This window comes from Eutrema salsugineum, unplaced genomic scaffold, assembly GCF_000478725.1.
Source record: "Eutrema salsugineum unplaced genomic scaffold, Eutsalg1_0 scaffold_2, whole genome shotgun sequence".
Taxonomy (NCBI): Eukaryota; Viridiplantae; Streptophyta; class Magnoliopsida; order Brassicales; family Brassicaceae; genus Eutrema; species Eutrema salsugineum.
This window is the reverse complement of record NW_006256829.1, coordinates 5,386,833-5,413,665: the sequence shown is the minus strand read 5'-3', so window position 1 is coordinate 5,413,665 and position 26,833 is coordinate 5,386,833. Positions and strand designations below refer to the sequence as shown.

General features: G+C 36.3%; 9 protein-coding genes across 10 annotated transcripts in view; 4 read left to right on the top strand and 5 right to left on the bottom strand.

Annotated features, from left to right (window-relative positions):
• The window catches only part of LOC18016735 (probable mannan synthase 11), a 3,636-nt gene extending 2,522 nt beyond the window's left edge, over positions 1-1,114 (top strand). Inside the window, exons 7-9 of the mRNA XM_006400089.2 lie at positions 76-278; positions 395-586; positions 759-1,114. Of these exons, the coding sequence (XP_006400152.2) occupies positions 76-278; positions 395-586; positions 759-906 (543 nt within the window). The 3' untranslated portion in view covers positions 907-1,114. The remainder of the gene's footprint in view (positions 1-75; positions 279-394; positions 587-758) is intronic.
• A 571-nt stretch (positions 1,115-1,685) lies between these two features.
• Positions 1,686-4,860, bottom strand: LOC18016733 (chloroplastic group IIA intron splicing facilitator CRS1, chloroplastic). The gene is made up of 7 exons (XM_006400087.2): positions 4,064-4,860; positions 3,611-3,947; positions 3,238-3,368; positions 2,792-3,136; positions 2,542-2,698; positions 2,141-2,436; positions 1,686-2,011 (listed from the first exon to the last, which is right to left on the bottom strand). Exons 1-7 carry the CDS (start codon positions 4,796-4,798, stop codon positions 1,916-1,918), a joined length of 2,097 nt encoding a protein of 698 aa, XP_006400150.1. The 5' UTR covers positions 4,799-4,860; the 3' UTR covers positions 1,686-1,915.
• Positions 4,861-5,060: 200 nt separating this feature from the next.
• On the bottom strand, positions 5,061-7,240 carry LOC18017373. The gene is made up of 2 exons (XM_006400086.1): positions 6,668-7,240; positions 5,061-5,720 (listed from the first exon to the last, which is right to left on the bottom strand). The coding sequence occupies exons 1-2, from the start codon at positions 7,238-7,240 to the stop codon at positions 5,061-5,063; spliced, it is 1,233 nt and encodes a 410-aa protein (XP_006400149.1).
• Positions 7,241-9,116: 1,876 nt separating this feature from the next.
• LOC18017374 lies at positions 9,117-10,125 on the top strand. The gene is made up of 4 exons (XM_006400084.2): positions 9,117-9,417; positions 9,553-9,613; positions 9,700-9,838; positions 9,942-10,125. The coding sequence occupies exons 1-4, from the start codon at positions 9,256-9,258 to the stop codon at positions 9,982-9,984; spliced, it is 405 nt and encodes a 134-aa protein (XP_006400147.1). The 5' UTR covers positions 9,117-9,255; the 3' UTR covers positions 9,985-10,125.
• On the bottom strand, positions 9,982-13,381 carry LOC18017372 (plastidic glucose transporter 4). The gene is made up of 14 exons (XM_024156012.1): positions 13,359-13,381; positions 12,828-13,085; positions 12,562-12,676; positions 12,391-12,458; positions 12,082-12,214; positions 11,889-11,988; positions 11,673-11,785; positions 11,483-11,576; positions 11,255-11,408; positions 10,975-11,121; positions 10,826-10,899; positions 10,640-10,728; positions 10,440-10,554; positions 9,982-10,328 (listed from the first exon to the last, which is right to left on the bottom strand). Exons 2-14 carry the CDS (start codon positions 13,078-13,080, stop codon positions 10,146-10,148), a joined length of 1,638 nt encoding a protein of 545 aa, XP_024011780.1. The 5' UTR covers positions 13,081-13,085; positions 13,359-13,381; the 3' UTR covers positions 9,982-10,145.
• A 925-nt stretch (positions 13,382-14,306) lies between these two features.
• Positions 14,307-16,242, top strand: LOC18017371 (chloroplastic group IIB intron splicing facilitator CRS2-B, chloroplastic). Its single transcript, XM_006400083.2, has 8 exons — positions 14,307-14,418; positions 14,819-15,011; positions 15,107-15,191; positions 15,276-15,343; positions 15,446-15,496; positions 15,597-15,670; positions 15,746-15,804; positions 15,892-16,242. The coding sequence occupies exons 2-8, from the start codon at positions 14,823-14,825 to the stop codon at positions 16,083-16,085; spliced, it is 720 nt and encodes a 239-aa protein (XP_006400146.1). The 5' UTR covers positions 14,307-14,418; positions 14,819-14,822; the 3' UTR covers positions 16,086-16,242.
• A 303-nt stretch (positions 16,243-16,545) lies between these two features.
• On the bottom strand, positions 16,546-18,287 carry LOC18017370 (40S ribosomal protein S7-3). The gene is made up of 6 exons (XM_006400082.2): positions 18,149-18,287; positions 17,601-17,685; positions 17,435-17,508; positions 17,219-17,342; positions 16,953-17,135; positions 16,546-16,865 (listed from the first exon to the last, which is right to left on the bottom strand). The coding sequence occupies exons 2-6, from the start codon at positions 17,673-17,675 to the stop codon at positions 16,749-16,751; spliced, it is 573 nt and encodes a 190-aa protein (XP_006400145.1). The 5' UTR covers positions 17,676-17,685; positions 18,149-18,287; the 3' UTR covers positions 16,546-16,748.
• A 350-nt stretch (positions 18,288-18,637) lies between these two features.
• Positions 18,638-20,624, bottom strand: LOC18017369 (caffeoylshikimate esterase). 2 transcript variants are annotated; one of them, XM_024156146.1, is made up of 8 exons: positions 20,417-20,624; positions 20,217-20,246; positions 19,981-20,107; positions 19,744-19,890; positions 19,519-19,649; positions 19,275-19,412; positions 19,086-19,184; positions 18,638-18,999 (listed from the first exon to the last, which is right to left on the bottom strand). In XM_024156146.1, exons 1-8 carry the CDS (start codon positions 20,552-20,554, stop codon positions 18,748-18,750), a joined length of 1,062 nt encoding a protein of 353 aa, XP_024011914.1. In that variant the 5' UTR covers positions 20,555-20,624; the 3' UTR covers positions 18,638-18,747. The 2 variants fall into 2 exon arrangements, with proteins under 2 accessions (XP_024011914.1, XP_024011913.1); XM_024156145.1 differs by having other exon boundaries at positions 20,217-20,298; positions 20,417-20,590.
• A 3,331-nt stretch (positions 20,625-23,955) lies between these two features.
• LOC18017368 lies at positions 23,956-26,099 on the top strand. Its single transcript, XM_006400080.2, is given in 5 exon segments — positions 23,956-23,980; positions 23,983-24,098; positions 24,759-24,952; positions 25,035-25,101; positions 25,289-26,099. Coding segments are annotated over 5 exon segments (738 nt in total). The 3' UTR covers positions 25,625-26,099.
• The last annotated feature ends 734 nt before the right edge of the window (positions 26,100-26,833 follow it).

Here is a 26,833-nt window from a genome sequence, read left to right as displayed (position 1 = left end):
CCTTAATGTTGTTTATCTTTGAACAACTGTGAAGAAAAAAACGTTTTGATAATGATTTTGATTTGCTAAATTGAGCAGAGAGTGACGATTGGGAAGAAAATGTATGTGATTTACAGTTTCTTTTTCGTAAGGAAGATCATAGTGCATTTCTTCACTTTCTTCTTTTATTGCGTCGTTCTTCCAACGAGTGTATTCTTCTCCGAAGTCAACATTCCGACTTGGTCAACTATCTACGTTCCTTTTCTGATCACCCTCTTCAATGCCATTGCCACACCAAGGTAATTAATTAATTACTACTAATTTCTATAATAACCACAACATTCTTATATAATTGCTTTATTATAAAATTTACACTACTATATATGTTATTAATTATTGGCATGCATGCACGTAGATCATTCTATCTCGTGGTTTTTTGGGTCTTGTTCGAGAATGTAATGGCTATGCATCGGACCAAAGGAACTTTCATCGGTTTACTTGAAGGAGGAAGAGTAAACGAATGGGTCGTCACCGAGAAATTAGGAGATGCTCTCGAGACTAAGTTACTTCCCCAAGTGAGAAAACCTCGCAATGGGATTCTCGAAAGGTAGTCTAATCAAATCACGAGAAGAAAAAATAATAATAGAAGATTTAGTTAACATAGATAAATAACAATCAATTTAAGGTTATCTTTTTTTTTTCAACATAAGATTCATCCTCTGAGGTGGTACAACATACAAATTACCTAAACTAATGAAAGAAAATGATTTGTTTTGCAGAGTAAACGCAAAGGAGATGATGGTGGGGACATACATATTGTGTTGTGCCTCCTATGACCTTGCCTTTGGGAATACAATGTTATATATTTATCTTTACATGCAGGCTCTTGCTTTTATTATTGCCGGAGTTGGTTTTGTCGGAACTTAACATTTCGACATTTTATTCCAATCAAGAAAATATAGTTAGTAATCACTGCGGTTAGTTTTAGAACTAAGAAAGTGTGAAAAGGAATCAATCGATCTCTTTTAAATTATTTTGACAAATTGTAAAGGTTTTTTCAGACTTAAGTTGAAAGTCCCTCTGTAAAGGCAACACTATCTTTTATCTCCAACAGAAATAATATATAATATATACCGAATAAGACAAGTCTTTTAGACAGCAAATGTTAGGGGTACATCTTCAGAAACTTTTGAAAAGTATTGAATTTTTTTGGATCCGATCCTAAATATAAATAACTAGGAAATTGATGCTAGTGCCTCCAACATTATCGCCATGATTTAACACCTATAAGATCTCGATATTACATTATCGCCAAATCTATTATCAAATTTGGTGCGGTATAGTCTTTCTTTTGACCAGAGTTGCATTTCTCTTTTTTTTGCTAAATTGTAGATATCATTAGATGAAAAAAGATTTACATAGCAAACCTAAAGTCTGCGTTACCTTAGCAAAAAAGAATAAAAAACAAGGCAGAGCAAAAAGTTACCTTGACAAAAAAGAATAAAAAACAAGGCAGAGCAAAAATGGGTTACAAGTCTAACGAGATATCCTAGCGTGAAAATCTATCTTAGCCAAAGAAGCATAAAATTTCAGAAATACTTTTTGTGTCTTCTTGCAGAGATTAAGTTGCGTATTTCCCTGTCAATACCCTTGAAGATCACTTGAGCAGAGATGGCTGTTTGGTTGTGAAGGACATTGTTTCTCTGCTTACACTTGAGCAGAGTTGCATTTCTCGGGGTTTATATATTTATTCTGAAAATGTAACATTACATGATATCATATATACATGATAATTTGGCACCCAGTTACTCGATAAAATATCTGAGTAACTCATAGAAATACCACAGTAAATGAAAAGAATATACTTATGATCCAACAAGTGAACACATCTGCCTCGGTAATTTTCTTTCAGCTCCTCCTTGCAAATCATTTTACGTCAGCATAACTCAGAAGCACAGTCTTGAAGATTTACCAATTTCACCTTCAAATCTCCAATGGCTCTTTCTCTCTGGTAAGCAAAGAACTTCAGTGACTGCCACAATGCAACAACAACAAACAAACAAACACGAAAAACAAAGAAAAAAATTCATTCAAATAGGGTTTAAAAGATTATCTCAATCAAAATAACGAAATTAAATAATTTTTAATTCATGTCACTTACGCCGAGTCGCTGCAAAGCAACAGATCTTTGTAACGCATTTCTTTTCGTCAAAAGATTCTGTGCCATTAGTTTTGATGAAGGACGTCTGTAGTTCTTGCCACGGTATATGAGTATCGCGTGCCCTTCTTTAAGTTTTTCAATGGAGATTAGCACTCCATTGCTCTCTGCTTCAAGCGATTTCGCTGTGTAAACAACTCTCGAGAATGTTTTCTGCATTGTGATCACTTTCGCAACCTCCCTGTGCTTCCAGTGCTGATGCAGCCCTTCCATTACGCCATCAAAGACTCCTCTTCTACCTAAACAATGAAACAGATACCAAAATGAAATTTGTGTAAGTCATTCTCATAGCCATTGGATAAGGAACCAGAAGAAGCTAAGAATGGATCCGCGGTGGCTCCTACCAAGAACCAAGCTGCTGTTCATCTTCAGCCCTATTCTTCTCAAGCATTCTCTTTCTTCATTACTCAATATCTCAATGTCATCGTCTCGCTCTGATGGTTTCCACAACGAATTCAATTTGAACAACTCTGTTGTTGATTTCTCTATCTTTGATTTAAGCTGCCAAAAAAAAAAAGTAGAGCAACTCGTGAAGATTATATAACAGTAGGCTAAACTAAAAAGATGCAGTTTTTTAAAAGCTAAAAGGCTTACAATGGAAAGCTTGTGTTCTTGGCTTTTGAGTTCCTTTTCTAGTTTTGCTTTCTCAGCTTCAGTCTCCAGGTTTGTCATCTCCATTTCACCGAATCTTCTCTGAAGTTCTTGAAACTCTGATAAAGTTCCGGTTTTGCTCGTTCCCTCCAGCTGTTTATGATTTGTTACCGCCACCGAGATCTCTATATCGCTCTCGCGTTTAGTTTCTTCAAAATGTTGGTATCTTCTGAGTAACCTTTCTCTGTCATCAACCAAATCCGCAACTTCATCAGTAAGGAAGTCCTTGCCTCTGTAAAGTATTATCAAGTATCTGTTGCGTAGTATCAGAACTCCTCCAGTGAGATGCTGAGAAATCGATAGAGCCCAAAAAATCGCATCAGCCACAAATAATAATTCCGACTATATCTAGAAATTAGCCCCAAGAAACGAAAAAAAAATAATTTTACCTTCAATTCATCTGCCATTTGCTCATTGTTGGTATTGAGAGCTCCCCATTTGATTGCAATCTTTGCTATAACACATTTCTCCCATAATTTGACGATAGCAGAAGCTAATCCTTGAAGCCCATGGTTCCTCCCTTTACCAATTAAGACGAAAGAAAAAGACTGTTGAGAGCTCAAGGAAGAAAACAGCATGAAAATGCAAAGAGAGCAGCACTTAGTTAATACCAACGCAAAAGAGAATGAAGGTAAGTAGTTCCCTCTTTCTTACATGATTTCTTTAGGAAGCATATGAATAACTAAATTTTCCCTGAAGCTTAACTTTAAAGAACACACACAAAGAGAGCAAGACGGCTAAAAAGTAGTGAAGACTAATTACCAAGGACGAAATGAAATGGTAAAGCTTGAGCAATGTTCCTCAAGTAGGTAAGCTCTTGGTCGCTGAGCTTTGCTCTAGTGTTTGGTGGACAACGTCTAGATGGAGTTGTATATCCATCGACCACTTCAGGAAGCAAGTCAGCATCAACTGGAAACGGTCTCCGCATCCACCAATCCATGTATCGAGGTCCCAAACCATTCAATAACCTATCAGCTTCTCTCTCGTACAATGATGAGTTAATTTCCGAGTTGGTTTTCTCTGACGAATAACTCGGTGGTCCTCGATAAACAACGAGAAATTCCTTCTTGCTCAACACAACCAAGCCTCCAGTCTTCATCTATTCTTGAAAACATGAAGTAGAGATAAATTATTTCAGAGAAAGATCAAGATTTCTTCAACTTCCAGTGAATTAACAAAGTTTCAACGGACAAGTGAGGTTAAGACTAACCAAACCTCTATGATCTCTTGAGCTCGCTCCATGTTCCTACAAAGAGGAACATCAAATCTCACCATGGCAAGCTCGTTCAACCTCCAGATCGATCTAATATCATTCACAACCGTCTCTGTAACTCCTGCTTTTCTCACATTCACCCATTTTCGCATCTTTGAAGCTTCACGTCTCAGTCTTTTCAACAATCCTTCGTCGAGGATAAGATCAGCCGCCGTCGGGGCTCTCTCCTTCTTCGTCCTCCGCAATATGAACTTCTCTTCTTCTCTATCCCACGGCATTTTCCCGGAAAATCTCTTCCCAGACTCGGTTTCCTCCGCAATTCGACCTAATGACTTGAATTCGACTGGATTATCCATCTGGGTTTCTTCTGAATCGCTGTTTTCTTCGAGCTTCTCGACCTTACGGACGATTTTCTTCATCGCTTTACTTCCCCTGACACCGCTCTCTCTACGGTTCAACGCCTTGAACGTCTTCTCCTCAGCATTCTGTCCTCTGATCCTCTTCTCGTGACGATATGAAGTGTCGAGAACCTCATCGGGTCGAATCAAGAGTGGACCTTTCATCCATGGAGCAGTAGTAGGAACCTTAATCGGAGCATCAGAGAATCGTGAGTTCTCACTAAATTGGTCAAATTGGGGGATTTTTGAGGCATTCGAAGGGTTTCGACTAGGGTTTAACGAGGAGTTAGTGATGAGAGATGGAAAAGCTCGCGCCGAGAGGAATAGAGAAGTTAGCATCAGTAAAGTCTGCAACTTTGGGTTTTCGCCAAAGTTACTCTACAGAGATGATGAACAATGGCTCACAAAACGACAACATATCGTGGATAAGATAAATCTTTGGGTTTACGATTTTGGCTTCGGTTGGAGACGGTTCGAACCGAACCCAATCCCTTCATATTTTGATGGCATGGCAAAAAATATGGTTGCCAAAAAAAATAAAAAATCTAAATATCATCACTTTATTTACTAATTCAAAAAAAAGTCACAATCTTTAAAGTAATTACGGACCAAACCCAAGAACTAAAGGTGATATTCTTAACAAGGGTTCTAAAGTCTCGGCTGTAAATTTTCTGGCAAATAAAAAACATTTCGAAGTTGTAACATTTACACCATCACGACCATAATACGCACACTCCTCTGTAAACCGAATCCGATTAAGAAACTCATCGGTCACATCAGGCCAAATAAACCGGCCAGGATGTGGACCGACTTTGGACCAATCGACCCACGTCAAGGTCCGGTTCGAGCTCATCTCTCCATGCAACATGTGAACGAGAGTCGGGATATAATGTTCGTCCATGTAACAAGGCGGTTTGCAATGTTGATCGAATATCTTGTAATAAACCGTGTCTGCGATAATATGAAGAGCAAGCTCGCGAGTTGTTTCAAACCATTGTGATCCTTTTCGCCAGTGTGTGATGTTGATTTGTGGGTACATTTTGGGGTTGTAGCGGCCTCGGCCTGATTTTCTTGGATCGTCGAATGAGCCAATGAAGCTGAGATTGGTGCCGGTTAAGTAATCATAGATGGTTGTAAAATTAAAGAGTGGGATGCAAGAATCGGACAAGAGGACGAATCTTTGATTTGATTCGTCGAGGAGTGCGTTGCCTAATAGTCTTCTCTCTGCGTCTACCATTGTTGATGTTCCCCAATACACCGCCTGTTTCACAAATCATCATCGTATTATTATCGTTAATTTTATGATAATTACAAGTTAAAATAATCCAAATAAATTTCGAATTCAAGCTTTTAGGTTCATTGACCCTAGTCTTGAGGTCACTTTAACTTACAAACTAATTAGAATATATGTCTTATTAGATATATATATATATATATGTATGTATATATATATTGTTTATTTAGTGATGAAACATTTCAAACGTTAAAATGACAGTTACTTTTGCAAGTCACAAGCTCCATACAAAAAGGTAGTATATACACGTAAAAAGCGTTAACTTCAATTCATACAGATCTGTTTTTAGTTTTTATATATTTTATAACTTTTATGTTGTGTCGATGCATTTTCAAATATTTCCTTTGCTGTTATTGACATCATAATTTGAGAATTGTCAATGTGAGAATTCTCTTTAACAAGGTTAAAAAACGTATTTATGTATTTATATTATAGACTTAGACCATCATTATCGCCAGAAACCATATAGATTTCTTATTTAATTGTTTTATTATTATATTTTGTATAAAAATGTGGCCCACAAAATCAGAAACTCAATATATTTTATTATTATATGTTGTTAACCGTTTAAATAGAAATATGTGGCAGAAGAAATTCATTTTATGGTTCCCAGATAAGAAACTTTTCTTCAGATAAATGTGTTATTTGATTATATTTATTATTAAATATTCATAAGAAACTCATAAAAAATTAGTGATGCTCGAGTATCAAATGGGTTTATGGACCATTATGCAAGGGTCGAATCAAGATCTATACACGTGCCACGTGAAAAAACCCAACCTGTCAAATCCAAGAAATATATATTCTTTGGCAAACTAGCTAGTGATATAATTGCTAGATTATAGGGGTAACAAGTAGGCGTGATTAAGAAAAGTGAAAGAGGTAATTAACTAAGAAAATATATTAATAATCACCTGGCTAGGGATTCTTCTTGAGTAGAAGACGGAAGTTTCGGGGTAATGTTCTTGAAAAGATGGATTGGTATGAACGTATATGGAATAAAACCCTTTGTGTCCTTCAAAGAACTTCTCCCACAAAGCAGCCAATGGGAGCCCGCCACCTGTCAAGAACATGAAGGCCACCTTCACCACCATCTTCTCCTCATTATTATGTCTCCTCCCAAACCATGACGATGATGGTGATGATGATGATGATGGTAATGATAATGACATGACCCTTGTGAAGAGCTCTTGATCACTCATGTTGTGTTGAAGAACTTGTGGTTGTAACTCTTGATTGATCTCCACCGTTGTTGTGTGGTTGATGAATAGTAATGAGGACCATAAGGGTTGTTGTTGTGTCTTCGTCGTAGACATGTGGAATGTTTTTAGTTGCAGACAAAGGAAGAGACCGATTGAGAAACCGATGATAAAGAAGAGTGAGCTTAAGACATGATTACCCTTTTGTAAGAGAATCAATCTCATGGGCTTTGAGATCATTGGTTGTTCTTCTTCTTTCTTGCTCTTTTGATCGGTAGAACTGCTCATTGTAGAGAGAGAGAGAGAGAGAGAGAGAGAGAGAGAAGGAGAGAGAGAGAGAGAGAGAGAGAGAGAGAGAGAGAGAAGGAGAGAGAGAGAGAGAGAGAGAGAGAGAGAGAAGGGAGGTTGTGAACATTAAGGTTGCAACTAAAAGTTATAGTATAAATGTGTTATTACAAGTTGTAAAAGAAAACCAATGTACAATTTGGAGTGTATTAGACAAAGTCAAAGGAGTTCTTGCAAGTTAACGTACATTAATCAGGTTAGACTTCAAATTGAAGACTTGACCTCTTGACTTTTGTAAATTTGTTTTAAAAAACAAATATTGTGTTAGAAAAACTTAGGTTGTAGATCTTAACATTCACAAGGATTTGACGAAGTTTTTGCCCTTCCGACGGCGTAAGAGGTGCAAAAGTCTACACTTTAAGTAAGGGTGATTAATATATAAACTATCTTCAATCGGCATGATATTTACACCTCACCGGTGATTCCATAACGTCGAAATTGAAAGAAAGAAAAAAGAAGAAAAAACAGAGTCAACTATGAATATTTGAATCGGACCAAATCTTTAATTAACCGATCAAATCAAAATTGAACACACTAGTGAGTGGTGATATAACCTGACCGGTTCTATCCCATATATCTAACCTATACTTTGATGATATGTTAAATACTTAAATCTATGTTTGGGTTCAATTTTTGTTGTTGTTGTTGTTAAAGGTCTTAATTAAAGTGAACCAAAACAATTTTCTTATGAAGCAACCCAAAAATCATTCAACTGTATCAGTTTTGCTTGGAAACAAAAGTAACTCAAACCATAATCAATTTGGAAAACCAAGATGTGCAGTGCATCCATACGTAAAACAACTTTCTTAAAATTAAAGAGAAATAGGAAATGAAATGGTCCTATAGTTAAGGAATTTTCAATTAATACGAGCTGGATCGATTAATTAAATTCGAAAGTTTGAGATACTATTCATTTTAAAAAAAAATTTGAAGCGCGTGCAAAATGTTAGGTGCTGACCCACGAAACCAAGGAACAGGATCTCATGCCTAATTTTTAGGTACGCTTGAATGTCATTGCCAGAACCCAGAAGTCAGAACTTTCTCTCTCTCTTTTTTGGCCCAATAGTCACGTACGAAACGTTGGCTTGATTTTATTGTTACAAAAATGAGTAATATAGAGGTTAAGGAGTTAAGCATTGAATCCGTGAGCGGCATTAGAATTTAGTGGGTTTTAAAAAAGTATTAAGGTCTAATTACTTTGTTTAGTCAAGACACAGAAGTAGTTAAAGACCAAGCTGGAAAATTTTACTTCTACTCAAAGCTGTTAAGACTTAGACGGTTTATTTACGACACGACCAATGTACACTAATTATGATTTTTCATCAATATATTAGTCACTAAACTAAGAATTAACCTAAATTTGACTAGGATGTGTAGTATAGTGATTTGTGCGCGTCACAAATCCAGCATAATTCATTTTGTTCACGAAATTATTGTCAAAATTCTAAATTTTGTGGGTGTAATTGATAATTCCAGAAAAATATTAGGTTTGCTATGTATTAAAGCTCTGATTGGCAAATGAACTTTTAAAACTGTAAAGACTTTAGAGAAAATTAAAAGTCTTAAAGGTCATTAATTAACCAATCAAACTTTATTAATTTAAAAGTTTTTAAAGTAAAAAAACTGCTCCTAAAATTTTTCACAGTTTTCTCTCTCTATTTTTCCACGTAATCTACACTTAAGTTTTAAAAGCTTAAAAATGTGGCTTTTTTATTTCTTAAAGTCACAACCAAAATTTTACAGCAACAGTCAAAAATTAAAATTATCAGTCAAAAATTCGGGTAGTTAGTTAGACACATGCATAATCTTTGGCGGGTTAATTTCAGTATTTCTCAGCTGACAAAAAAAAAATAATTCAGTATTTCTCATAAAATATTAAAGAAAAAAAAAACCTGGAAAAGAGTGAATGGACGATTCGACTTCGTTTTGATATTCTCAAACTTCTCGAAGAACCGGCGATGGACGCCGACGGAGAAACCATGGCGACGACGAGGACAAGAGAGGAAATTGACAAAGACGCAGAGGAGAATCGGAAAGAAGCGTTATTAGCGTCAACAGAATCCCTTCAACCTAATTTCAATCGATCCAGCGTCACTGAGAAACAGATTTCGAAATTACAGGTTCGGATTTTCAAATCCCTGGCCTCGAATTTTATATTAGTTTCTGATTCTTGACATATGAGGAGTCGTTTGGAGTTTCAATTTTAGTTTCAAAACATCGGTTTTTTTGTTCTGGTTATGTTCTGAGATTTACAGGAGCTACACAAGAGACGTATGCAGATAAAAGCGAGTTCAAAGATCCATAAGAAATCCAAAGGTAAAGCTCTCTTTTTTTGTTTGTGTGTGTATGTTTAAAACAGCGGTTTATATCCATTCAAATTAACACTCTAAACTGAAATGCAGGAAGCAAGAATTCTCAGAGCAGAGCAATTAAAGATGGCGAAAGCTCTAAGAAATTGAAGGAATCAACTTCTTCTACTACTACCTTAGAACGGCATCATCATAAGACAGTACCAATGATTCCACAAAAGCTGTATTGGGGGTGAGCTCTTCTTTGCTGCTTTTTTTGAAAATTCTCAAGGTATAGAGAAACCCTGAACATACCGCTAATGCAATGTTTATGCGGTTTTTGTATTTGGAAACAGGCTAGATACTAAAGAAAGGTGGGAAAGGAAAGCCAACATGTAGTGATGAATCGATTTCTCGTTACTGATAACTTAGTCCATTGTACAAGTTATTCAAAAGAGCAAGAAGAGTAGAGAGAGAGAAAGACTGAAAGACTAACAAGATCAGTGATGATGAAACAAAGTGGGTTTTGTTTTTCTGATTTTTCTTTTTTTGGTTTAGTTTCAAGCTCCAGAGGTAAGAGCAAGCTCTATTTCCTCGAGTGATCGTCCTTTAGTCTCGACGACGTTTCCTGCAATGTAGATGACGGCAAGGACGCAGACTCCGGCAAAACCTAAGTAGACGCTGCTGATTCCGAATTTAGTCACAACGCTCAAGAAGTAGAGTCCAATCACAAAGTTTGATATCTGTTGGTGCAAAAGTAAACAGAACAGAAAAAAAAAAAAAAAAAAACAACATAAGAAATGGAAAGAAGAATCTCTATTCTGAACCATGGAACTTAGAAAAATATTATATACCCAGTGCATGCCGAGAGAGAGAGCGACGGCTTTTGCTCTGATTCGGGATGCGAATATCTCTGGAAGAAGAAGAGCCGGTACCGGGCCAGCACCAAGTGAGAATGAAAGGACATATCTGGTTAAACAAGCGAGCATATAAGAGTCGGTCAAGTCCAAATTTAGAGAGACTAAAACACGTTTTAAGAAGAGACAGGACTTACAGAACAGTTCCAACAACGGCAAGGGTGCCTGAATATGCAGCAAGAGCCTTCCATGTGAAGGACAAAGAGAGCAAAAGCATCGACAAAGCCTTTTGCCAATACAAAATTCACAAGTCTAAGTTAGCTCGGTTATGGTTATGCGGTTGAGATTTACAAATATGGCTAAGAATAAGAAAAATAATGTACCATTCCACCAAAGCTTGTGAGTAGAAGACTTTTCCTTCCCATCTTGTCCATCAATGACGAAGCAACAGCAGTGCCTGCAACAGGTTTTGTATCGGGTTATTTGTTCGGTCATGTTGGAACTCAATGGGAACATAAGACAGAAAACTAACCAAAGACGTTTGATGCTCCAACGAGAGCACTGGCTGCTACATCAGATTGGATTCCGGCGCTACGGAACACAGATGTAGAGTAGTACACAACTGCGTTTATCCCGGCTAACTGTTGAAACAAGAAGAGAGCAGCACCTACGCTTACAACTACAACAAGAACAGACAAGAAACTGTGTAAATAGATCAATCCGATATGAAGGTTTGAAAGGAACGTCTTAGCTGAGTCCGTCAGATTTTATATATAAGCGAAACAATGTATCTCCTGCAGGTCTTGCGATACCTTTCCAGTAACGGCTGCTGAATAGATCAAACCATCCCGCCTCTGGCTCAGAAGAACCTTGGCCAGAGGTTGATAAGTCACGCACTAGTTCAACCACTCTTTCTTTACCATACAGAGTTTTGATCGCCTTTTCAGCTTGAGAGATTTTTCCTTGCTGCAATTTGATTTCCTTGACTAGTCAGAAAAATGATCTCAGTTAAAAGTGTGAGCTGAGTCCCTGGAGGGTACCTGCACGAGCCACCTTGGGCTTTCTGGAGAAAAAGCCATTCCTATGGCCAATAGAACGGAAGGGATAACTGCTACACCAAACATCGTCCTCCACCTAGAAATTCATGAGATCGAAACTTATATAAACACAATAATGCAACCAAGAAAAAGAGAATATATTATTCGGACGAATCAAAAAGGAGTCGCATACCATAGAGGGTTTGCTGCAAGGGGTAATCCAGCTATCAAGGCTGCAAGTATTCCTATACATATGAACAACTGGTTCACAGATCCTAGTGCTCCGCGGATTTCAGTTGGTGATATCTGATACCAATCATCACGCGCTTCAGCAACATAACATATAAAGAAACATCTGACAATCTTAAATCAAATGTGCAAGAACTATAAAACTCAGTCTTAAAACAACCTCGGATATGTAAAGTGGTACGATCGCTGATGAGATTCCGATTCCGATTCCTGCGAGCAGACGTCCTACAATCATAGTCTGCACGCTCTGAGCTGTTGCACTATGAATCAAAATAGAACCAATGCGTTACAAAAAAAAATCACTTTTAATCTCCCACCAATAGGTATGAGTTAGTGCTTTGAAAAAAAAATACCATAAGAAGGCTCCAATGGCAAGTGGGATAGCATCCAATTGGAAAGTTCTTGTTCGTCCAAATTTGTCAGCTAATGCACCTCCGGTGAATGAACCAACCGTTGCACCAGCAAGAAGCGCACTAACGATCCATCCTGCTCAAAAGCAATCAGAGAAGATTACCAATACATGAGCTTTGCTACTGATCATGACATTCGAACAAAATGCTCTCAATCTATCCGTAAAAATAATACGATGATATAGACCACATTTTCAGTTAATGGTTATATCCAGAGGAGGAGTAAGAGAAGTCAAATAATAATACACTTGCCTTGCAAAACAGTGTTATCGGCGATACCAAGATCCTTAGCAAGGTATTCAAGAGCGCCATTAACTACCCTGATTCAATCCAATGGAAAATCCACATCATCTATATCTATCAACATCCATGATCACACCAAGACAACCAAAAAGATGGAGATTAAAGTGTAGTTACTCATACCCAAGATGGTAACCAAACAGTATAGCACCAAGACAAGCAACAGCAACAAACGGTAAAACCGTCCCGGAGCTTTTCCCTTCATATCTCAGAGGTCTAGCTTCTTCTGCATCTCCACCTACATTCCATCCTCAAATCAGCAAATGATTTAACTCCAAATCCAACAAACATAGCAACTTAGAAGAAGAGTATTCCCAGGATCTTCATGTTATAGTAACAACTTGTAAACAATCACAGAATCAAACTATAAAAACAAATAGAAGACGAACCAGAGGAGGCTTGGGCTCTTACGGATCGAGCTTTGACCGAAGAGAAGCTCATAACGCTTTGGATACCGTTTTCAGCGCGAGCAAGCTTCGCACCCATGGCTTTCGAGCCAGAACAGTGGAGTGGTCTGAAACAAGAGCCGGTGTTGAAGCGAATTACGGTAGTAGTCGCCGATCCGTTGTAGAGGTTAGAGACGCTCCGTCTGTGAAACGCAAACGCGGCGTTTCCTTTTAACGCATACGTTGACGACTGCATTTTTTTCTATAATAAAACCGTATTTGAGAGGAAAAGAGAGAGAGATTAGTCAGAAGAAAAAAACAAACGAGGAAAGATCGCATTAAATCCAACGGAACTAAAAAGAGAAGTAAGAAACGATGAACACGCGACATCACGAAATCGATGCATTGACGGCGAACGAGAAAACGCTCTCTCGATCGCGACAAATTAACCAAAATCGAAACTTCAGATTTGAAAAACAATGAACAAAGACCAAAGAGAAGCAGAAACGATTTCGACTTGTAGTAAGAAATTACCAGAGAAACTTCGGAGACTCCGCGAAGAGAGAGGTACACTGAGAGCTTTTATCAGAGATTTTTATGCAGGAGAAGAACTTACTTTCAGAGCTTTTTTTTGTTATCAAAAATATGATTTCAATAATTTAAAACGCCAAACAAAAAACCAATTTGGATTTTTGTGTAATAATAATTCATATCTATCCAAAGTTCCAAACCATAACAGTTTTTTGTTTTTAACATTTTAAGAGATACCTCGAATTTATTTAATATGATGCATCTTTTAGTTCTACGAAAATACTGAATTTCAAAGTAACATGTATCTAACTAACCAAATGGCAAAATTATTGAGGAACTTTTTTTAAGTATTTCAAACACTGGAAAAAACAAAATATTGCTACTATTAAACTTGTTATATTGTAAAAATTTTGAGCTGCAGAGTCCTATGTATATTATATCATTTTCTCACATCCATTTTCTCTTTTATTCATTCAGATTTTTATTTTCATGATCATCTTTGACATATAATCTTTGACCAAAGGACATGTTGGCAGCATGTATACATCTTTACAAATCAATAATTTTTTGAAAATCTATTTTTTATTTGGCAAATCTATTGAACGTGGCTATATAATGCAATTTAACGAGGTATGATTGGTGGAAAAATGTACGTTAATAGAATATTAGCGTGTAATATGTAAAATGCTAGAGGGTAAGAAAAAGGAAGTAAAAAGAGGTAGGAGTCGCAGGAGGCGATTTGGCAACAGTAGATTTTCTGGATTAGATTTTGGATGACGTATGCCACACGTGAAAGAGAAGAGTACACACGTGCCGTATGGATGACGTCTAAAAATGATAACTATTTGGGCTACTATTACTCGGCTCATAATTTCCATGTGGGCTACTAATGAAAAGCCCATTAACCTAAAATGAAACTAGTTTCTATGATCTTCGCGTCTCTCTTCTCATATGCACACTTCAGTTCATCGTTCTATCTCATATAGTCATATTACCGGCTTCGCGAAAGAAATCTTTTTTTTTTTCTGGCTAAGCCTGAATTATACAAATCCCCAGAAGAGAGGTCAGCATTTCTTACTTGTAATTTATCTTCTGATACTAAGAAACTATTACGTAATCGTACGAAATCGTTGTAGTTTACTAATCTCTGATTCCTCAGAAAATCTGCTGTGTCTTCTGTTCGATTACACTTACTTTTCTGCTATGCGTTGTTTTTCTGTTAATGGATTTTACTAAGCTTTACTAAGCATTTATGTCGAATTTCACATTTATTGTAAGATGTTATCTTTTCTTTGTAATGGGTTCGATGGTAAATGAAAACAAATGTAGTGAATCTCGAAGTTTCTCATATCCTCGTCTTTTAACTTTCAACAGTTCGTTCAAAAAAGGTTACATTTTTCGATGTATTGTAATGGTTTTGTAGCATAAATTACTAGTTGATTCCATTTCTTTGAATTCAACAGCTCGATGTTCTGCTCAGCGTATACACCAAGTATTTACCATCTTCATGCGGAAAAGCCCGTTTTTCGGAAACAGAGGTTTCGAGTTTGTTCATCTACTTCTAGTGAGAATGACAGATTCAAACTAGAGTATACTCCTTGGCTTATCGTAGGGTTGGGCAATCCTGGAAATAAATATCATGGAACAAGACACAATGTAATGAACAAGACAATCCTTTTTTTAAGTTGAATTATTCTTGTGATTTTTGGGTTTAGATCTCTGCAATTCTAAAAGTTTATTGTTGTTTTCAGGTTGGTTTCGAGATGATTGATAAGTTGGCTAGAAAAGAAGGTGTTTTGATGAACACAATACAGTCGAAAGCTCTGATCGGAATAGGTATTACTTCTCTTGCTTTCGGTTCTTCGGTTTGAACCATAATAAATCTGATGACTTTTCCGGTTCTATGTATGATCAGTACAGGTGCTATCGAAGAGGTACCTATCTTGTTGGCTAAACCTCAGACTTACATGAACTTCAGCGGCGAATCGGTTTGTATTTTCTGATCATCAAACTTTCCTTATCATAACTTTGCAAAGATCAGCTGCACGATCAAATCATCTTACCTCAAACTGTTCTGTTGTCGTTTAAAGGTTGGATCTTTAGCTTCACACTATCAAGTACCTTTGCGTCACATTTTACTGGTAAGGTTACTGAATTTAGTTAGCATCCCTAGAAATCAGATAAATATTTCCCGAAAGAACCATTCTTGTTAAATCTCGGTACAATGTTTCTCCATCGTAGATCTATGATGAGATGGCTTTACCAAATGGGGTTTTGAGACTTCAACCAAAAGGAGGTCAAGGCTATCACAACGGGTATATATATGCCTCTTGAACATCTGAGTGCGTTCTCTGATCTTGAAAATGATGTTAGTTTTGTAATTGTTGCAGAGTGAAGAGTGTGATGGGGCATTTGGATGGTCGTAGAAACTTTCCTCGACTAAGCATAGGTACCATTTTGGTCTTGATTTTGGTTTTAGTCCCGAGAGTATCCTTTGTTTTTCTCTCAAGGATTTTGTTCTGTTGATTGTTGGCAGGCATTGGTAATCCACCTGGAAACATGGATATGAAAGCTTTTCTTCTTCAGAAGTTTAGTCCATTGGAGCGGAAACAGATTGATGAAGCACTCGAGCAAGGAAGTGAAGCAGTGAAGACTCTTGTGCTCAATGGATTCAATCAAGGAATCTCAAGATTTAATCTTGTGCAGAAGTATAAATTCCATAAAGTATAAATGAAAATTGAAAATAAGAGACGAGGAATTTAGTAACATAAAGAATGTGAAGAGATTCGGATTAGTTTAGTATAATTTTCATTTTAACTGTAAAACAAACAAGAAGAATTTCTCTTGTCCCTAAGCTACCATGTCCAACTGGTCAATGCATTCTTAATTTCTTGTATTTGTTACACTGTAGTTAAGTTATTAAATTTTACGTGCACTTATATCGGTACTATCCAAAGAAATATCTAATCAACATGTACAACATATTTGCCGGAAAGAAGGATTACAGCAACAACATGTCACATACATCCAGTAAGTATTTATCATATGATTTTGAGTTGAACAGAGCATGATAAACACAAATTAATCCATCTCCATTTACTTTCGCAGACAAATATAACCTTGGATTATAATCAATGGCACAGTATAGTTACGCGTCATATGTTCATAGATGAATTCTCTTCCCGATGTATTGTCGACAGCATATGAAACTGGAATTTTAATAGGAGTCTCAAAATTGAAAAGCACAGAATAGTCTTCGTAAATAGAACATTAAAGATTGTGAATAAGGAACTGAATCAAGAGAGAGTTTCCTTCATCCTAAATATCACAAAACAGATTCAAAAGCTCTCCTGTCTAATCTTGACGATTCTTCAACATCATCAACGTCTTTCTTTAGGCTTCAACTGGGTACTCAAAAGTGACATCCTTTCCAGTAAGTTTCCGGTACACACCAATCATAGTGTCGAGCTTGTACTCTGTGTTGTTCCTTTCCTTGGTATCCAAATAGACCTGTGACATGGTCAAAGAAGAATGTAAAGCTGAGCTCAATAGTATTCAGAGAAAGACCTGAATACATTCTCATAGATGATACGATACCTTCATGACTTTGGAACCATCAAGACGGTATCGAGTACGTTTTCCAACAATCTCCGCAGGGTAAGCGACATCCTCGAGCATTGCTTCATGAACAGAGGTTAGAGTTCTGTTGCGTGGCCTCTGAACAGCAGCACCCTTCTTTGGAGGACGCATGATCCTTCTTGTGGCAACAAAGATAACATCCTGTGTAAAAAAGATAGATTAGCAAGTGACATTGTACTACTCTATAAGCCATTACTAAAGAGGAAGTAATTATAGAATAGTACCTTTCCACTAAACTTCTTCTCAAGCTCTCTAACGAGGCGAGGATGAATCTTACGGAAAGATTTCCTCAATCTAAATGGAACGTAAATCACAACAGCCTTGCGGCTTCCAGAGATATCCATGTGACTGCAATGAAAAGAATCAAATTATTTTCATTTGATAATGGCGAATGCAACACATGTAATGAGACGCGGAAGAAACTAAATACAGCAACATACACAGCTTGGTTGATGTAGAGATCTTTCAACTCGCTTTTCAACTCCTGGTTAGTGTTCTCCAGATCAAACAAAGCCTGAAAAAACAAATACAATTGTAATCAATGAATGATTCCAGAGAAACAATTCAACAATTCTACTGAGAACAGACATAATGAGCAACTCTTACCTGAGCAACTTGCTCCTCGCATTCTGTTGGCTCGGCATTCTTGTCCTTCTTGATCTTGTTCTGAGCAGAGAACATTTTCACAGATCTTCAAATGTAAAGAAAGAAGACATTAGGCACACGTCCTTACTATCGGCATAACCGTGAATTTTAAGCTTCCAGATACTGATCAACTCATTACATTCTAGACCAACATTTTAAAAAGACATTGACAGACATAGCTGTTATAGATGATGAGCAAAACATATAACAAAGCTATTCTATTCAATCATATTTTGGAGGTAGTTATGAATTCTTAAATCGACATTGCTTGATAGTCTACAGTGGACAATACCAAAGCTAGTATCCTTCCCCTAAACACCATAACACCATGAACTAGACAAATTACAAAAGCCGAATCTTCCACTATTCTACACTGAAATGAGCTATTAGATGTCAGAGAAAACATCATTTCTGCTTCTGAAAATAAACAGAACAAAACCCATTTGACAAAAGTTCGAAGAAAACGACGGACCATAGAGGAAACGAGAGAGAAACACTTTCAGACATACCGGATAGCGAAAACGGAGGCGAAATCTGCAAGAACGAAGAAGAGCCCTAAGTTAAAAACAAAAGGTTGCGGCTTCTTCTTAGAAACAGCGGATTGTGTAAAAACTGGTTTTAATGTTTGATGATTAGGGTTTCAATGTTGCCCTATTTTGAATGTGATCAAATATGGCCCGTTTAAAGGTTCTTAAAGCCTATGGGCCTATTTATTCAATAACTCGTCTATATATCCAAAAACAGCAACGCTTATTATCTTTTGTCAGAGTTTTAATTTCCGAGGAGATATATACATAAGTTTGATACTTTCTCCCGAGTTCCATTAAATTTATGTTTACAGTTTAGAAAATAACCCAAAATCTATCAGAGGATAGAAGATGATATATGATTTGCAGACAAAAGTAAGGAATTACTGTAACTCGGATTTACTTGTTAGTTGCAGATACAATTGCAAAGATAAACTATTATTTGCTCCCCTATGAAGTAACTATCCAGAAATTATTGCAAAATAGTGACCATTTATTGCTTGATTCATTGAAAAATAGTTACACTTCAAATGTAAACAAATAAATTCTACGTACAATGTTACGAAACAAATGATCATAGTCTACGAAGTACTAGTAACTAAGGGTTCCTCAGCTTGCGCTGGCAAGCTATGGTCGTCGAGCCAGGAGATAATATCAGACAAGACACGGAGGATCATTTCGTCTGGTTCGCCTTCGAGCAGAGAATGATAAGCTTCTTCATACAAAACTATCTTCTTGTCTGAACTTTTCGCTTTCTCGTAAAGCTCTCTGCTTACTGAAGGATCTGTCACAGTATCAGCTTCTCCGTGTAGAATCAGTATTGGCAAAGACACCTGCAAAGATTTAAACAAGAAACCATTTTATTATTCTGATTTTGCTTTTTTTTTGTTTCGGGTTTTTCATATATTTTTTTTTTAACCTGTTGCAATTGTCGCTCAATCTCCTGAGTTGTTCGAAGCATTTCTACTGCAGTCCGTAGCCGCGGTTTATCGCTGTAACAAATGATGTTGTATGGTGTCTGCAAATTTTTTAAAAAAAGAAGAATGGTTTAGTAAAGAAATCGATTCAACAAAAATAAGCTCCGCAAATCTGTAAATGATGTTTATACCATATGTCTCTTCCTGAGATCTCTAAAAGCTGCTTCTGCTATATCCTTTTGTGGAACCAACTTGTGTCTCGGTAGAACATTGGCTAAACCGATCAGAATCTGTTTTAATACCGGAGGTGGAACCATATCATCTGCAATCTAGAATGGATAGATATTTACATGTCAAATGTTATGATTAGTAAGTAATACACGAGATTTCTTGAGGACAATGCAAATAATATAGAAGAAAAACAAAATCTTATACTTTGCACATTGGTGCTACCAAGACTGCGCCGGTCCAAGCATTTGGTTGTTTGAAATGTATTTTGAGAGACACGGCTCCACCCATTGACTGACCAAAGAGAAAGCTTGGTAGAGAACTAAACTCGGGATTCTCTACAAACAACAAAAATTCAAAATCTTTAGGTACCTAAGAGATAAACCTTAAGTTTACCCTTTCGAGTCACACGATGTGGTTCAAAGTTTTTACCTTTTATAGTGGAGTAATGCTCAATGACATCATCAACAAGAAGATCAAAGCTAGGGATATAACCGTGCAAGCCTTCCGATAAGCCAAAACCCGGATAATCCATAGCGAAAACTCCATATCCCGACAATGCCAATCTCCTTGCAATCCCTGCAAAAAGCGAGCTAGTAAGCAACCAAACATTTCCCTAATTGCATAAGCAAACCAATTGGCTGTTAAAAGTAAAAAACCAAAACATGCCTTCGAAGAAAAAGGTGCAAGTATCTCCATAACCATGGCAGAAACAAACCAAAGCTCTGGGCTTAGAAGCTTCAGGAAGCCAGCTTTTGGAGAATATCTCAACTCCCCTTGAATTCACCTCATAAGACTACACAAATCATCACCAACACACACAAAAAAATAACAATTGCTTCAAGCTATTTAAACTAACTTTGGATTCCTGAAAAAGTATAAAACAAATCCTTCTCTTCTTTTACCTCCTTTGTCTTAATTCCATCTCCTGGTGTCTGCAGCATCACCAAAAACCCAACAGATTTAACCCCATAATTCAGACAAAACCTGATGCAGATTGGTCTAAAGTCTCAACCTTTCTTATACCCACTTCGATTGGAAGGGAAAATATTCCAACTATTCAGGCGAATTGATTCAATTTTGGATATTTTTTTAGTATTTTTACCTTCAACAGGATATGATCTAGATTATGCTGAATATCTTTAAGGGAATCGCGAACATGACGACGCGCCGGAGCTTGGTCAATGTCAACCTCCTTGAGTCGCCGGAGCTCCTCGTTGTCTACCTTCGCCGTCGTAGCCATCGATCTCTTCCTTTGCCACACTGATCTTCCCTTATCTACAAACCCTACGATTAAAAAATAAAAATTTCCTTTTTTTGTAAATCGGTCAAATTGATCCACGCAACAGTAAAAAGGTATCTTCTGGCAATACTCAATTGGGCAAATGCCCACCAATTAAAAAACTAATGTAAAACAGTAAAAATTCTCAGGTTTGTTAAACAAAATAAAATAAATCGAATGGATAGTTACGAATAATATTAGTGATGACAAATGCTACCGTGTAAAGGACTGAAAAGCGAGAGCTTTGCTGATCTCAGAGCCATAAAATCAATTTCTAACAAGAATCGTTCAAAAAAAATTGTATTTAAATAAATAAAAAGAAATCAATACTGTTATTTTCCACCTTTAATTTATTTATTTATGATGATAAAGAAGATGACACAAAAAAAAGGATAAAGATGACATGAAAGTGAGGCAGGAAATGTTTAAGAAATCATCAGAATTACGCAATTATTATTACATCAATTGAGTTCTCTGGTTCTTGTCTTCTCTTTGTCTTTAGTCTTTTACTAATGCTTTCATCGTGTGAACAATACTGTCGGGGGTATTATTTGTGTTGAGCTTAAGATTAGATCCTCAAAAGATTCTATGACGATCTGCTAACGGGTCTGTGTCGTTGGATAGACGACAATCCATTAATGAGATGCCACGTGTATACTCTAATGACTCACGTCACGTGCATTTAGGTGAGGAGTTAGCATGATTTCTGATTTTTTTCAAAGGAGTTGGAACTTGGAAAGCTCCTTACTTTTTTTCTATCTTTTTAATATGGGACTTTCATAAATTTTTTATAGTCTCCTGAAATTATTCTAAAATTATACAAAACTTCATGTTGGATTCAAATTTTATGTTTTATGAATTATGTATCGAAAAATGGGGATATGATCATATTATGTTGTGTATAAACAAAAAATAAGCTAAGTTATTCACTATATATCAACTAGTTTTGATAAAGTTCATACAACTTGACAATATATACACATTCATGGATTTCAGTTTTGTTGTTAGTGTGTTGGATTTTTGTTTAGTGTTTTGTGAAGCTTAGAGGTTGCTGATATGAGTAGCGTTATGATTTATTCTGTTTATTAAAAAAAAAAAATTCGACAGATTAACACTATAAAATAAGCTAAGATAACACCATTATTGTCACAGTTTGGTTGATATCAATTAGGTATACGGAAATCTCTAAGACTTCAGCTTTTGACTGGTTATATAGATCATAGATGTTGCATTGATCTGTACAAACTAGTTAATTTGGCTAGTTTCATTCGTGAACCATATTAATTTAGCCAGCTTACTTACTTTTTGCTCAATTGTTTGGCATATATAATCATCAGATAAATATTTATGCCAAAAGAAAGACAAACATCAGAGATATAAGTTAATCCGTAGATGTTACATCCGCATTGTCATCAGATTATATTGCAGTTTCTGAGTTAAAGACGAGTCTAGTGAAGCGTTATATATTTCATCAAATCATCGATTACATGCGAACGAGATGCCAATTAGTTTTTACTTTGCTGATTTCCCATCAACGTAAATCATAAGATGTCAAAGATTCCCAGAGGGTATTACTAAAGTTCTCTTTTTCTTCATTGTTTTTATATAATGATCTCATTTCATATATTCCAAATCATGTTTACCCAAATCATAAAGTATCTAAGCTAATTGTTAACGAAACTCCTGTCTGATATCAAACATATTTAAGATTCAACTACTGATTAAGCTTCACCTTTTTTTTTTTTTTAACCTGACCCTACACTGTGGCACCACACGGTATATGCCCTTATTATCTTTATTTCGGGAAAAATTATTAATCAATAGTAGTATAATATAAATTTCAAATAATGCCTTTTGGCTTTATTCTTCCTTTGTTCAATGCGTGAATGGCTCGCATGTCTCTCTTCCCACTGCCCTTTATTTTTCCAAAACATTTATCTATATTTTATTTGTTTTCTCTCGTTGTATTATTTTGTTTTTTTTTTACTTCACTTTTTTATTTATGGCTTTCTTTCATACATCTACTTTCGTTTATACTCAGACATCTATATGCCAAGTAGTGACCACGCTACTTGACGTTCGAGAGTACAATGAAAAGATGACTTTACCCATTGAGTTGTTCGAATCTCCAAAGTCAGTATAAGGAATTTAAAATAAAGTTAAGATCTGGCAAATTGTCTAAGCTACTAAACTACTATCATAGCCCACTATAACTAATGATGTTGAAATTTCATTAAAATCTAATATACATTGCAGTAACTCAGTAAGCATGGTTGATATTTACTTTTTCGTCAAATTAGTTTTTGAATTCAAGGTTTATGCAGTAAGTTGTATTTTAATGGTTTTGTCATTTGTGTAGTTCTCCTCCTATCAGATCGTTTTGAGATCAATATATATCAGGGTTATATGTTAAAAGAAAAAAAAAAATTCACGGTCTCATAATACTCTTATAGAAAAGAGTCAACTCTGATAGTATTACTGTCTACTGACGTGGACACGTTTTTTATGGAAGCCCCAGCAAGTTTTTTTCAAAGTAAATAAATAAAATAAACATCGGACCCGATAACCAACAGTTTCCGGTCAAAATGTCAAATTATTGCCACACAGGCATGCGTTTTAATATACTTTATTAGATAGAATACAAACAAATAAAATAAACAGATTTCTTAACAAAAAATTAAGATCTACTATAAAAAAATAGTATTATTAAAGTAAACTCTAGACACCCATGTGAATAATGTAGGCTATTCAGAATTTCAAACTATAGAAATCAAAAAGCATATGGGATTGATAACAAGTTTGTATATGGTTTCATTTTATGATTTAATTATGATTTAATGTTTCCATAGCTCCGAATCCGATGGATACTAAAAATAGAACCAATTTGTTACCATTTACTTCAAATTATATAAACTCTCAGTGTGAAAGTAAAATTTTAAGAAAAAATAAACTCTTGAGAATTCTGTTCAAGTTTTATTCAATATAATTCTAACTCTCTAGTTGTATATGAATACACCACCCATATAGCATCCATTTATTTCTTTTTAAGGACGGCATCGTTTCAATATTTCTGTTTCCTTGTATTAAAAACTGCATTTTTAATTTTTTTAAAATTTCCATTTTAAATTCATTAGTTTCGAATAAAATCTAAACAGTATATGCTTAAGCTATAAAATAAAATGTTATCCGATGCTAAAAATGTAAAAGCCATTATGTTGACCAGTAAATATAAAAAAAGATAATTAGTTAGAAGCCCAATTATAAATGCATGGAAATCGGAATATTAAGCTGTCCACAAATATCACTATTACGACGGCAAGAAAAAGCAAAACTTCCAAAATGCACTAAAACGACATCGTTCCATGTTGTCTTCAACCTCACCCACACTTTGTTCTCATCCTTTTATAAAATCCCTATTTCCTCTAACGATTTTTCGCCTCTCCCTCTGTCCCTCTCCTATCTTCTCCGTCATCGTGCTCTCTCCTCTCTCGGGGACTTTACTCAGGTATCTCTCTCTCTCCTTTTTCTCTTTTCCTTCTTTTCTCAAGCTCTCTCTGTGGGCGGATTTTACTAATCGCTGAAAGTTTTTCTTTTGTTCTGTGTTCATTCGCAATAATTTGTAATAGATAATAGATCTGTGTTTTTTGCTCGCGTCTTTTCTTTTTCGCTTTTCAGTCTCGGAAGTTTGGTTAAATTCGAGCAAAAAACTTCTGTTTTTTTTTAGTTTTTGAATTTTTTGGGTTTCTTACGAATTTTGAGTTTTGCTTGGATCTGGGTTTGCTCTTAGTCATATGGTCAAACGTCATCGCTGGCTTTATCCGAAATCGTGTTCCGTTTTCAAAAAAATCTTTTTATAGCCAATTTTTTTCTTCTGAATTTCGGATGATCTATTTTCTTCCCCTAAAGCTTTTCGTTGGATTTTGGTCATTAAATTAAAGAGAAAGAGCTGAAACCAGATCCGTCGCTTTGTTCGTTTCCTTTTATACCGACGAGTTTCTCGTCAAAGCTCGAAGGTCTCTCTGAGTTTGGAGAATTTCTCAGATCTTACAAAGTAAAGCCTAGTTTTTTGAAATCAGATACCGATATATCAAGTTTCTGTTCCCGTCTCCCGATTTCTCGCCCTCCTTGATTTGATCTGATCCTCTTTGTTTGAAACCGGATTTAGGCGTTCTCCTGTGGATCAAGGTGGTTTTTTTTTTTGGGGAAAAAGATGAATCATTGCAACCTTCAGCAGAACGCCTTGATGTCTCGCGAGGAGATGATGGGATTTGATCGCAAGGATCTCGTCGTTTGTCCTAAGCCTCGACGTGTTGGCTTACTCGCCAACAACGTCATTCGCCCTCTCAGATTACATATGAGGTATAAGATCAAAAGCATCCTCCTTTTTGTTCCTTCTCAGATTTTGCAGTGACATTTACCAGACTTTGTTCTCGATTTGTAGTCAAGCTGCAGCTGATTTGTGTGATTCTAAAGCCGGTGCAGAGCTTTTGGACATAATTCGTAGAAAGGTATGCTTCTCTTTTTTGTGGTTTCATTCTAGCTTTATAAGTTGTGATGAAAGGATCTTTCTTTGATTCACTTGATGTCCGTTTAGTTTTTATTCTAATTACAATCTTTTGATCTGCCTGAAAAGCTCCTATATATCATAAGTTCCAATGAGTCATCAATCTTTTTCGTTTGTTGTTATCTCGGCAGGAGGAAAGTGGAACACTAGGGCAAATACTATCATCATCTGTATCTTCATCGCCACCTTATTTTCCCGGTTCACCTCCAAGCAGAGCAATGAACCCATTAGCCCAAGATGCTCGCTTTCAAGATGAGAAACTCAACCCAGTCTCACCCAACTCTCCTTTCCTTCAGCCCAGTTCATCCACCGGGTTTCCATCTCCATCCCCATCATCATCATCATCATCGTCATCTCGTGGTTGCGTTAGAATGAAGTTTGGGCTCAAACCGCCTGCAGTTAGAGTAGAAGGATTCGATTGCTTGAACCGTGACCGCCAAAACTCAAGCATCCCTGCCATGGCTTAGTAGACAACTAAAAGGAAAAAAAAAGTGTACATAGAGATTCCGGAATCGTTCGTTCACCAATGCCTAACAGAGGAGGATTTGAATTACTACTACCATTTTTGAAGCTTATGAAATATGTAAAATCTCTTAGCGCTATTCATCTTTTCTTGTGAAAGAAAGAGAGAGGGAGAGGGAGAGGATGAAGGAGGAAGATGAAGATCAGTTACCGTCGCCGGCCACCGTTTTGTTTAACTTGTTATTCAGGTTAGTATTTGTATATAAATATGCAGTATTTTTAAAAAGAGTCGAATCGATGTATTCGTTTGGTGTTTCTCTGGGTCGGGCGGATCTTTATTATTGTTATATATAATCAAGGGGAAGATTAGAAGAGTCTGTAAAATTTTCTCTGGGATAAAGAAGTTTGGTTCTATCTTCTCTCTTTTGAATTTCATTGTAATATAGATGATCATTTCTGAGAATATCACCATTGTGTATAGTAACGTAATGTCTCTTTAACTTCTCTCTGTGATTCTCTCTCTCTCTCTTACCGAGTTTCTTGATACAAAGTCATGGTGATTATGCTCTTCCTTCGATTATACGGATGTGTTTATTGGTGCCACTTTCAAAATGAACATGTATCAAATCTCCAAATACGAGGCAGCTCTGACCATATTCTGGTCATCTTCCGAATTTGCTTTCTCAATGTCTTCATGTAGATCAGATTATTTATTTTTGCAAGATAAGCTCATCATATGCGTGCCAGAGGAGCCAAACCTTTCACTCGATGTATCATAAGAATCCCCTTAAATATTGTCTTCTAGGTCAAGCCTGTAAATGGTAATTGAGATGATATCCATGTGAATACCGAGATAGGACAAGTGAATATGGTATGGTTAATGGTTTCGTTGTCTGTATTAACCGAGAGTTCTTGACATAAAAAAAAGGGAATGTTTAGCTACCAAATGCTCTGTTTTATATCCGGGTGTTCATGTGGTCACTGGATTTCCTCATGATGGAAGAACCAATAGCCTGAAGAACGGACTTTGTTGTGTACTGCCAGACCTGCTTACTAAAACAGAAAGTCTATGAACTTGGAATTTATTTATGATATTCGCTAAACAAAACAATTATTAAAATATTGATCCCAACAAACCTTTTATTTACATGTGATATTAATATAATAAATTCCTAACAATGATAGTATGTAGGAGTATAAACTTCTACAGTGTT

Coding starts and splice junctions, on each gene's coding strand:
- LOC18016733 (XM_006400087.2), bottom strand. CDS start 4,798: ATGCTAACTTCTCTATTCCTCTCGGCGCGAGCTTTTCCATCTCTCATC. Junction 2,437..2,541: donor GAACAGCAGCTTGGTTCTTG/GTAGGAGCCACC, acceptor TTCATTGTTTAG/GTAGAAGAGGAGTCTTTGAT. Junction 2,012..2,140: donor TTGCTTTGCAGCGACTCGGC/GTAAGTGACATG, acceptor GCATTGTGGCAG/TCACTGAAGTTCTTTGCTTA.
- LOC18017373 (XM_006400086.1), bottom strand. CDS start 7,240: ATGAGCAGTTCTACCGATCAAAAGAGCAAGAAAGAAGAAGAACAACCA. Junction 5,721..6,667: donor CAAGAAGAATCCCTAGCCAG/GTGATTATTAAT, acceptor TTTGTGAAACAG/GCGGTGTATTGGGGAACATC.
- LOC18017374 (XM_006400084.2), top strand. CDS start 9,256: ATGGACGCCGACGGAGAAACCATGGCGACGACGAGGACAAGAGAGGAA. Junction 9,418..9,552: donor AACAGATTTCGAAATTACAG/GTTCGGATTTTC, acceptor TGAGATTTACAG/GAGCTACACAAGAGACGTAT. Junction 9,839..9,941: donor CCACAAAAGCTGTATTGGGG/GTGAGCTCTTCT, acceptor ATTTGGAAACAG/GCTAGATACTAAAGAAAGGT.
- LOC18017372 (XM_024156012.1), bottom strand. CDS start 13,080: ATGCAGTCGTCAACGTATGCGTTAAAAGGAAACGCCGCGTTTGCGTTT. Junction 12,215..12,390: donor CGATAACACTGTTTTGCAAG/GCAAGTGTATTA, acceptor GCTTTTGAGCAG/GATGGATCGTTAGTGCGCTT. Junction 11,577..11,672: donor CTTGCAGCAAACCCTCTATG/GTATGCGACTCC, acceptor ATGAATTTCTAG/GTGGAGGACGATGTTTGGTG.
- LOC18017371 (XM_006400083.2), top strand. CDS start 14,823: ATGTTCTGCTCAGCGTATACACCAAGTATTTACCATCTTCATGCGGAA. Junction 15,012..15,106: donor ATCATGGAACAAGACACAAT/GTAATGAACAAG, acceptor TGTTGTTTTCAG/GTTGGTTTCGAGATGATTGA. Junction 15,497..15,596: donor CTTTGCGTCACATTTTACTG/GTAAGGTTACTG, acceptor TCTCCATCGTAG/ATCTATGATGAGATGGCTTT.
- LOC18017370 (XM_006400082.2), bottom strand. CDS start 17,675: ATGTTCTCTGCTCAGAACAAGATCAAGAAGGACAAGAATGCCGAGCCA. Junction 17,509..17,600: donor GCGAGGAGCAAGTTGCTCAG/GTAAGAGTTGCT, acceptor TTGTTTTTTCAG/GCTTTGTTTGATCTGGAGAA. Junction 16,866..16,952: donor ATGGTTCCAAAGTCATGAAG/GTATCGTATCAT, acceptor ACCATGTCACAG/GTCTATTTGGATACCAAGGA.
- LOC18017369 (XM_024156146.1), bottom strand. CDS start 20,554: ATGGCTACGACGGCGAAGGTAGACAACGAGGAGCTCCGGCGACTCAAG. Junction 19,413..19,518: donor TGGTAGCACCAATGTGCAAA/GTATAAGATTTT, acceptor TATCCATTCTAG/ATTGCAGATGATATGGTTCC. Junction 19,185..19,274: donor ATCTCAGGAAGAGACATATG/GTATAAACATCA, acceptor AAAAATTTGCAG/ACACCATACAACATCATTTG.